General features: G+C 37.0%; 2 protein-coding genes across 6 annotated transcripts in view; both read left to right on the plus strand.

Annotated features, from left to right (window-relative positions):
* The window catches only part of LOC107660141 (uncharacterized), an 11,418-nt gene extending 7,293 nt beyond the window's left edge, over positions 1 to 4,125 (plus strand). Inside the window, exon 2 of the mRNA XM_016449375.1 lies at positions 2,762 to 4,125. Within this exon, the coding sequence (XP_016304861.1) occupies positions 2,762 to 4,047 (1,286 nt within the window). The 3' untranslated portion in view covers positions 4,048 to 4,125. The remainder of the gene's footprint in view (positions 1 to 2,761) is intronic.
* Positions 4,126 to 5,455: 1,330 nt separating this feature from the next.
* The window catches only part of LOC107660142 (aspartyl aminopeptidase-like), an 8,538-nt gene continuing 3,405 nt past the window's right edge, over positions 5,456 to 10,588 (plus strand). Inside the window, exons 1-11 of one of the 5 annotated variants that reach the window (XM_016449378.1) lie at positions 5,456 to 5,503; positions 5,860 to 5,953; positions 6,303 to 6,391; positions 7,348 to 7,461; positions 7,638 to 7,763; positions 7,897 to 8,021; positions 8,142 to 8,226; positions 9,294 to 9,401; positions 9,779 to 9,856; positions 9,972 to 10,052; positions 10,150 to 10,310. In XM_016449378.1, coding sequence (XP_016304864.1) covers positions 5,872 to 5,953; positions 6,303 to 6,391; positions 7,348 to 7,461; positions 7,638 to 7,763; positions 7,897 to 8,021; positions 8,142 to 8,226; positions 9,294 to 9,401; positions 9,779 to 9,856; positions 9,972 to 10,052; positions 10,150 to 10,310 — 1,049 coding nt within the window. In that variant the 5' untranslated portion in view covers positions 5,456 to 5,503; positions 5,860 to 5,871. The other 4 variants (XM_016449376.1, XM_016449380.1, XM_016449377.1 and 1 more) reach the window with 4 other exon arrangements.

Below are 10,588 nucleotides of genomic sequence, written 5' to 3' on the forward strand. Positions count from 1 at the left end.
GAAATGCCATACTATCATACTACTCTTACTATTTTTGCAGTATCCAGTATGTATGCTGTGCATAGTATGCAAATTTTCTGTATGCATGACATACCCGGATTATATTCGCCAGAATCTGCTAAATATAACTGAAGTACACTGAAATCAGTACAGAAGCTGTTCGGAATGGCATACTACCATACTATATTGCAGTATGCTGTGTGTATACTGTGAATAGTATGTGAATTTTCTGTATGCATGGAATGCCCGGATTACCTGCTACATTGGCTGAAATTTGATGTATGCATCTGAAGACGCTGCATGGGATACTGTTACCCAGAACGCAATGCGCTCCATGTGACGTTTCATCTTCAAACGCGTGAGTGAACTGGAGGTGGGGAATAGTAATTATAAATGTAACACTTGTATTGGTACGTATATACATATACATGTAAACTACAAACTATTGCTGTGTATCTACAAACAGTATCGTTATTAGGACATAAATTGTACTTTAATCTCTACAGCACGTTTCCAATCATCAAATGACGTCACCTTATCTTTATAGCGCTTTATACAGTACAGATTCTTTCAAAGATATTAAATAATAATAATATTGCAGCAATATAATATATAAATAAAATTTATAAATAAAAATATTTCAATTATGCAAACAGAATTCAATTCCACTGTCAAGCAGCTCTAGTGTATTAGTGTAGTGTATTAGTGTATCTAGTGTAGTGTATTACTCTAAGGACAAATAGACCAATTTGTTGGCAGAGGCTATTTACATTAACTCCGCCCACCAATGCCTGGCTGTGATTAACAGCACTGCAAAATACACTCGCCCTTTCCGAAGTATCAGTGGCGCAGCAAGTAAAACATGAGCTGTTTGCTTTTGACGCAGTCGAATGCGCTCCATGTGACGTTTCATTTTCAAACGCGTGAGTGAACTGGAGGTGGGGAATAGTAATTATAAATGTAACACTTGTATTTGTACGTATATACATATACATGTAAACTACAAACTATCGCTGTGTATCTAAAAACAGTATTGTTAGTAGGACATAAATTGTACTTTAATCTCTACAGCACGTTTCCAATCATCAAATGACGTCACCTTATCTTTATAGCGCTTTATACAGTACAGATTCTTTCAAAGATATTAAATAATAATAATATTGCAGCAATATAATATATAAATAAAATGTATAAATAAAAATATTTCAATTATGCAAACAGAATTCAATTCCACTATCAAGCAGTTCTAAAAATAAATGGAGTGTATTACTCTAAGGACAAATTTGTTGGTAGAGGCTATTTACATTAACTTCGCCCACCAATGCCTGGCTGTGATTAACAGCAAGTGCAAAAGACACTTGCCTTTCCGAAGTATCAGTGGCGCAGCAAGTAAAACATGAGCTGTTTGCTTTTGACGCAGTCGACCCGAGTTTGATCCTGGCTTTTGTCAAACCCATGCTTCTCCTTTTCCCATCACATACCAGATCAGAAAGAAATCTATTTTCAATAAAAATTAAGTAAATATTTGAAAAGTGGAAATAAAAAATATATCGCTTTTTAATATATCGCCACTTAGTTGCCAAAAATATCAATAAAGACAGCTCAGTGTTGATTTAGTTCTGTCCAATATGTAAAGTTAATCAATTATGAAATGAGTTCAATTGGGCAATATAGCATTGTTTACTAGTATTAAGCCTTATTAACAAGCCTTTGTAAAAAGAACCGTTAGCTCATTTGTTTCTAAGGTAACAACCTTGACAGCTGTGCTGAATTAATGTTCAGTGTTTGTCATGTGACAGCACTTAAGCATACTACTCTGAAACATTTATTGCTTATTGTATACTGTTTCACACACTATTCTTTAAAAAAAATAGTAGGCAGTATGCACTGTGTACTGGGCACTAAGCAAGTATGCCATTTCCAACACAGCCTATGATTCCAATCCATTAGGGATTTCCCATAGACTGGGATTTCCTTCTTCTTTAGGTTTTAAAGGCAGCTTGCATCCTAGAAGTTGCATTACTGCCATCTTCTGGAATTATATTACTCCTACACCGATTAAAACATCAAATCCCCGTCATCAGTCTTGTATTTTTAAGGAAGCAGAACAGATATTTCCTTCCTTGACTTTTTCCTCCACATTCTAATATGTCCTTTAGTCCACGACAAGATCCTTCAGAAATCATTCTAATATGCAGATTTGGTGCTCAAGAAACATTTCCTATTATCAGTGCTAAAATACAGTTTTTGCCGCTTAATATTTTACTTAATACCTAAACTTTTATACAGCAGTGTAAGTAAGATTATACAGTATGTATATATATATATATATATACAGTATATGTATGTACAGTGTGTGTGTGTGTGTGTGTGTGTGTGATATTGTGCAAGGACGCATTTGATCAAATTGATGTTGATCAAAAGTAATGTAAAGGCTTTAATAATGTTAACTGTTCAAATAAATGCTGTTCTTTTGAAAATGTATCATAATTTCCACAGAAATATTATGCAGCAAAAAATTCAACATTGATAAGAACCATTATTAATAATTGATGATAATTGAGCACCAAATCAGCATATTATAATGATTTTTGAAGGATCACTGGAGTAATTAAGACCGGAGTAATTCAGCTTTGCCATCTCAAGAATGAATTACATTTTAAAATATATCCAATTAGTCACTTACGAAAAAAAAAATCTTGATTATTTCAAACTAGCTAGTTTGCCTAATCAAAGAAATTCTGTCTTTTCTTTTAATCAGGCAAACCAGCCTATGAAATGCTTGAGTGTCATCCCGACTGGGTACCGTCATTACATCTCGGGCACACAGAAGTCAAAGCAGTGCATCCTGAGCGGTTTAGCCGTAGGACAAAGAGACCGCAAGGTCTCAAACAGAACACTGCTGCACCTGCAACATCACCAGCTCTACCTGACCTGAAATTGGAGATAGATGAAGATGTACCACTGGTTAAAGATGAACCACCGGATGAAGATGGACCACCAGATGAAGATGGACCACCGCATGAAGTTTCACAGAGGTTACAGATGGATGAGGCTGCACCAAAGGACGACCTTGTAGAACAGCAGGAATGTAGTTTTTGTAACTGCAGACGTGCTGAAATTAACCGCTTATTAGAGGAGAACAGGTTACTGAAGGAAGAACTCTCTCAAGAGACAATGTCTGAGGATTTTTTGGGAGATGATGACGAGAAGGTCAAGTACTACACTGGACTGCCATGTTTTGCTGTTCTGATGGGTGTGCTGACGCAGCTTCTTCTCTGCCTACCACAGACAAGATGCAAACTTTCGCCTTTTCAGATGCTCTTCTTAACTCTGATGCGCCTGAGGCTGAATCTGCCAATCCAGCACATTGCACACCTCTTCTGCATAGATCAAAAGACTGTGTCCACCACGTTCAGAGACACCTTAGGTGCCATGTTTACACACCTCAGCCCTTTGGTGCACTGGCCAGAGAGACATTGCCTGAAGGGCAGCATGTTGCAACAGTTTGTAGAAGCTTTTGGCAGTCATGTTGTGGTTATTGTGGACTGCTTTGAAATTAACGCTGAGAGAGCATCAAATCAGAAAGCTATAGCACAGACATCTTCACAAAACAACATGTTAAAGTATCTAATTGGTATTACTCCACGTGGAGCTATTGCTTTCGTTTCTAAAGGGTGGGGAGGTGGTGTCAGTGTCAAGGATGTGATTGAGAGTAGTGGCCTTCTTGTTAAACTATTGCCTGGAGACTTGGTGTTGGTGGATCGTGGATTTGACACCGGGGACAATGTTGGACTAATGTGTGCAGAAGTGAAAAAGCAAAAACTGGTTCCAAAGGATGAGGAGGAGACACGGAAGATAGCTCACCTCAGGGTCCATTTGAAGAGGGTGATCGGATGTGTGCGCACAAAGTACACCATGCTAAGTGAGGCCGTACCAGGGAGCATGATAGCCCCATGTGAAGATGAGGACATGACATTCCTTGACAAAGTTGTGACTGTGTGCTGTGCCCTAACTAATATGTGCCCCAGTGTTATGAAACGGTAAACCATGACATAAACTACATACAACATGACATACAACAAAATAAAGGAGAACTGCATATCCTTCATTATCGTGTGGCATACCACGTTACTTTAATAAATGATGAAAAATGACTATAATTTATTTCTATTTGTGTAATGCTGAAGTAAATGTGTACAGTTCACAGTAATAAGGCAATCGAAAGGCAATAAATAAATGCCTCTTTGCAACAGTACTTCACAGTCTGCATAAAGCCTTATTTGAGCACAACTAACTAATTGCAGTAGAGAGATGTTATGATCTTAATACAGATGCTGATTTTGCAAGAAATGTATGTGACCCTGCAATAGTTCTTAGGAATAAAAACTGAACAATGGATAGCCTATAGTCTCAGTAGGAGTGTGGTAAGTTGTTACTTAATGGCATGATTATCGTATCTAAATGAGACAAAAATGTGTTTAACAATATGATGTATAGGTTTTGAAACAGGAACAAATAGTTTTGTTATTGAGGCTTTTTAAAATTAATCACAGATCTGTTTAAGAGCTTTAAACTGCTATGTATTGTTCATTATGTCGACTTGCTGCAACACTGATGAGCATCTGAGTCAAAATCGACAATCATACCTTCTAGCCTTGAGGAGAAGTCAAGACGTGATCAACAGTCCCTCATCTTGGCTCTCTGATTAACTTTTCAAAGTGTACTTTTTTTTTTTTTTTAAAGATTTATTTTTGGCATTTTTATTTTGATAGGACAGTATAGCAGTGACAGGAAGCGAAGTAGGAGAGAGCGAGGGGGGCGGGATCGGGAAAGGTCCATGAGCCGGGACTCGAACTCGGGACACCCGTAGTGCAACAGCACTATATGTCTGCGCACTGCCCACTAGGCTAATATTTAAAAAATATTTTGTGAAAACAAAAGAGTAAAAGACGTGAGAGCAAAACTATTGAATAATACCTGAACTGCAGATCATAAATGGGGATATTGTTCTGCTTTAGATGTCAAGGATGTCATTTGAGATTTTTACCCTGGCATTAACTTTTGACTAAAGCTTAAATTAATGGTACATTATCCTCTCAATTATTAAGAACATCACAAGGTTTGTTGCGTGGAGATATCAAATAACAGAAAGAAACACTTAACTCTACAATGAAAAAAAAAAAACTTTATACTAATTTACTTGTTCCTAAATATGAGTGGTGTAGATTTGGCTTTCTGGACATTTTTTTTATCTTAATGTTTGAATAGTTACCATTTATTATATATTTTTTTATTTTACAAATGTAAACATTTAATTAAAACAGAAAAAAGACAATATATTAATATAATATACAATAATGCACTTTTGTTTTTAAAAGTATGAGCGATTGCACCTCCAACCACTAGAGGGCCTTCTTCTGCTAACAGACTACAGCAAATCCTCATAGCTTCCTGCATTCTTGCCCTGAATGTGAAAGTCTTCTTCATAAGTTCATATGTGAAAGGTAGGAAAGCAGGACGGGTAACTTTAAAAGTGCTGTGGCTTGTGCAGAGAATTATATCGTCTTTCTCGTGTGGGATTTCCCATATTCTGCAAGAGTTATTACATGGTTTTGTAGGTTCGATTGTGTGTGTGTTTTTTTTTTTTTGCATTTGTATTTTATGTCGTTTCTCAAATATTCACGTCATGTGCTTTTACTAAGTTTACTAAAGCATGATAATAAAATCTCCGAAATAAGAATACAGCTGGTTTCACGCGGTCACTAATACAATTGTTGATCTGAAATAGTATCTGTGCATATGACTAGCTGCTTTCTCTGTCTGTGCTTATATTTATTGTTTCTTGTATGTTTTACAGAGTCTTTCATCATGAAAAGCTCCAAAGAAGCTGTGCTGGCTGCTGCCAAAGAGTTTCTTAATTTTGTCAATAAGGGAGTTTCACCTTACCATGGTAAGAATGACATGGGATTGAAATGCTGTATATTGAGCTGCAAGCCATGACAATGTAAATTGCATTGTAATGCATAAATTCTACTCTTTTTAGAGTTTGAGCTACGCTTTGTCGATAATAAGCTTAACCAGCTTTACAGACTTACTAGGTATGGGTCTTGGACATTGTGCTTCCCTGGCTGATACTCCAGATGTGAACAGATCTTGATCTAGACTTTGAAAGAATGTTCTTTCACAGGTTGTGTAATGTCACTGTGATGTAAGCAGTGTACTGGAATGTGCATGAGATTAATTTTATGTTACTTTACACTTTGTATATCTAACATTTACTTTCCTTCTTTGTCTCGCAGTGGTGGAGGAGTGTAAATCTCGCCTGCTGAAGGCTGGTTTTACTGAGCTCAAGGAGGCTGAGCATTGGGACATTAAACCTGCCAGTAAGGTGTGCGTGTTCTTTAATCTTAACTTATTTCAAAAATGAAAATTTGCTTTAAATCCAACATGTAGGTGAGTTTGTTTCTTCATCAGAACAGATTTGGAGAAATGTAGCATTACATCACGTGATCACCAATGAATCCTCTGCAGTGGATAAAAACATCACAATAATCCACATGACTCCAATCCATCAAGTTTGTGTGAATTGAAAAGCTGCGTGTTTGTAAGAATCAAATCCATCGAGTCATTTTAACTTTAAACGGTCCACTTCTATACAAAATACGAGTCTATAATCCATAATGAAGCATCTTCCAGTGAAAAGTTCATCACCTGTTGTCCTCTCACATCAAAATCCACCAACATGTTTTGAACTGTTTTAGACTATTTTCACAGTGCTTGATTTGTGCATATTTCTCTCCTCGTTCAGATGAGACAACTTTTAAACTGGAGAAGGCAATATTACAGATGGAGGACTCGATTTTAAGTTGAAAACATTGTACGGATGCATTTTTCTCACAAACATGCAGCTTTTCACTTCACAAGACATTAACTGATGAACTGGAGTCGTGTTGATTACTTGTGTATACTTGTGATGTTTTTATCAGTTGTTTTGACTCATTCTGACGGCACCCATTCACTGCGGAGGATCTATTGGTGAGCAAGTGATGTAATGCTAAATTTCTTCAAATCTGTTCTGATGAAAAAACAACTTCATCTACATCCTGAATGGCCTGAGGGTGAATAGATTTGCATTAAATTTTAATATTTGGATGAACTATTCCTTTAATGAACTCCTAAAGCTGGGGGAATGACTTTTAAAGGTGCATATTATAAAAATAATCATAAAATATCTTTGGCCATATGTAGCTTAGTCTGTTATTTCTATACAGAATGAGAAACAACTCGGTGCTGCTCATATTAAATATCTTTTCACTCTATTCACTGTAATCTTTTTCTTTCCAGTACTTTGTTACCAGGAATTACTCCACCATTATTGCTTTTGCTGTCGGTGGTCTCTACAAGCCTGGAAATGGTTTTTCCATGATCGGGGCTCATACGGACAGTCCATGTCTGAGGGTGAGAAGAAAAGACACAAGATGCTCTGTGATGCTTTAATATAGATGAAATATCATCAGTTCTCTTGAGTGTTCCATAGCTGTTTACAGTAATTACATTATAGCTGTATTCCACATTAATGAAAATAGAGGATGTATGCAGGTGTCATTCGTAATTTCTTGTGCACGTGTGCTTAGGTAAAGCCACGCTCTAAGAAGACAAAGTTAGGCTTCTTGCAGATAGGAGTGGAGTGTTATGGAGGAGGAATCTGGAACACTTGGTTTGATCGTGACCTGACCATCGCAGGTCGTGTAATGGTTAAGGTAAGCCTCTGTGATGTGTGTATTCCTCTGTGATGCAGAAATGTAAAACATACCCAGGTTCCTTTGAATCCTTCATTGTCAATGAATAACACTCACTTTTACAAGAGTTGTCTGTTTGTATATTTTTGTACAGAGCGAAGGCAAGCTGGTGCAGCATCTGGTTCATGTTCCCCGTCCCATCCTCAGGATCCCCCACCTGGCCATTCACCTGCAGAGAGACATCAATGACTCCTTTGGACCTAACAAGGAAAACCACCTGTAAGCACTTATTTATGCATTGGAAAGGACAGATGGAGGTATGGGACACATGTGGATAATCATGCTGGAATGCTGATTTTATTTTTTTTGTATCTATCTGTATTTCTGTGTCTGTTTTAGAGCACCTTTGCTGGCCACTGCCATACAGGAGGAGCTGGAAACAGGATCTGCCTCCTCTGGAGATGCCTGCAATGCAACATCCGTTGTAAGATCACACAAATGAATGGTTTAGGTGTACAAAAACACAACAAGTCTGATTAAAGTTGAAGTATGTGCTTTCTGAGGAACCAAATGATAATTAGTAATGGTGCACTGATCAGGAAATTTTAGGCTGATATCAAAAACCGATATTTTAACACCGTGATCGTCATCCAATATTGATCTGATGTTTTACAAAGACCATCTTACTACACCTTATTTATTCTGCAACATAATGCATCACACAGTAAAATAGCGATGCACCGATATTAAAAGGATAGTTCGCTAACAAAATTCTGTCATCATTTACTCACTCTCATGTCGTTCATCTTCGAAACAGAAATGAAGATATATAAAAAAATAATCATTCCATCAAAGCTTTCAAGCTTCAAAAAGTTCATAAAGACTGTAAAAGTAATCCAAATTAATCCAACAGTTTACGCCAAGAGACATGATTGCTTTATATGATGAACAGATTTGTTTTGGGCTTTTGTTCACAAATAAACATTGATCAGCGCACATAAGAACAAACCCTGATAGGTTCTTGAGGAAGCTCAAACATGCTTGCGTGACATGTGAGAACAAACCTCATTGGTTCTTGCACACCAAGCAAGAACGGTTCGTAACTGATGACAGAATTTTCATGTTTGGGCAAAAAAATCCCTTTAAAATTCTGGCCAATACAATGAACTGATAATTATTTTCCTGTTATAACCAATATTAAAACTCTTTAAATCATAAATTCAGTTGTTGAAGAATGCTACAAATGTATTTAGCCACCACAGCATTATAATACACAGTATAAAAAAATGATAATTTAAGATTTGCTAAAAATTAAATTTAAGATTGTTATTAAAACATTCATATTTTTAAAGATTCATTTTAAGCAAATGTTAGATAATGGCAAAAGCAGTCTAAATGTAAAAACAAGGTACGTGAGCATGCACAATAAAATATTGCCTGTTTTCCGATCACAGGTCTAAGACAAATATCAATTGATAGCAATAGGTAACCAATCCTTACTAAAAATAAAATGTTTTATGAACACTTCTCTAATTATTTTGCTGTGTTAAGGCAGAGAAGCATCACCCTGCGCTGATCCAGATGCTGTGTGGACATCTCGGGGTCGAGCCAAATGCTTTACTGGACTTTGAGCTCTGTCTGGCAGACACACAGCCTGGTGTAAGTCTCTTTGTCTTCTTGTTAGACAAATACCCAAAAGATTTCAGTTTTGCTTTCTAGTCTTTTTCTTTTTTTGAACTTTTGCACAAAATTGTGCTGACATGAGGATTAGTATGCAGGGTACATTTGTGCTCAACAAAGAGGATTTCTGTTATTTTTACCTGACTGAAGAAAAGCCTTTAAATGTAAGACTGGGACTACCAGCAGAATGAAACCTTACTTTAGAGAATCTCGAAGGAACAAGACTTAAGAGCTCTAATAGCTCTCATTTCCATATGATTTACACATAAAATAACTGTCAGAGCGTCAGCAGTGGGTTCTCACCGGGGCTTTTTAACTGATTATCATGAGTTTTGACATGGTTTTGTGCTCTGCAGGCTCTAGGAGGTGTCTATGAAGAATTCATCTTCTCTCCTCGTCTGGACAACCTGCACAGTTGTTTCTGTGCTCTCACGGTACGCCTGAACACAGAGAGCAACATCTTATTAAATATTCAGTCATTCACCCACTCAAAAATTATCTGAGGAGTGATGATGAATAATTAATACATAATTATGTCCTCTCTCCCAGGCTCTCATGGACTTCAGCACACCTGATTCTCTAGCAAAAGATCCAAACATCCGTGTGGTTACTCTATATGACAACGAAGAGGTGAGACAACAAAAGCAAATATTATGAGCAAATGTCGATTCTGAATCCATCATGAGTCTCCTCATCCAAATAATTTGGCTTTTTTATTTATCAATAGGTGGGGTCTGAGAGCGCTCAGGGAGCTCAGTCTAACCTGACTGAGTTGATTCTGCAGCGTCTTGCTTCAACGCCTGACAATCTGACCGCCTTTCAGGAGGCAGTGTCACTGTCCTTCATGATCAGTGCGGACATGGCACATGCTGCACACCCTAACTACCAGTCAGTCTGTCACTATGGCAACTTGTTTGTTTCTATGGTAACACTTAAATTAGCATTTTTTTTTCCTGGTACAATGTGTCATCATTGTGGTGACACCAGAATTTGTGGTTTTGTTTTAATAACAATCAAATTTCCCAGTCATGAGAAACACCTGGGAATATCAAGAATTTTAAAGTAGTTATTTTCAGTCTTGGGAAAATGATGAATGTATAAAATCTCACATCATGGAGATTTCTTATATATATATATATATATATATATATATATACATACATACA

Source organism: Sinocyclocheilus anshuiensis, unplaced genomic scaffold, assembly GCF_001515605.1.
Source record: "Sinocyclocheilus anshuiensis isolate Anshui unplaced genomic scaffold, SAMN03320099.WGS_v1.1 scaffold55, whole genome shotgun sequence".
Lineage (NCBI taxonomy): Eukaryota > Metazoa > Chordata > Actinopteri > Cypriniformes > Cyprinidae > Sinocyclocheilus > Sinocyclocheilus anshuiensis.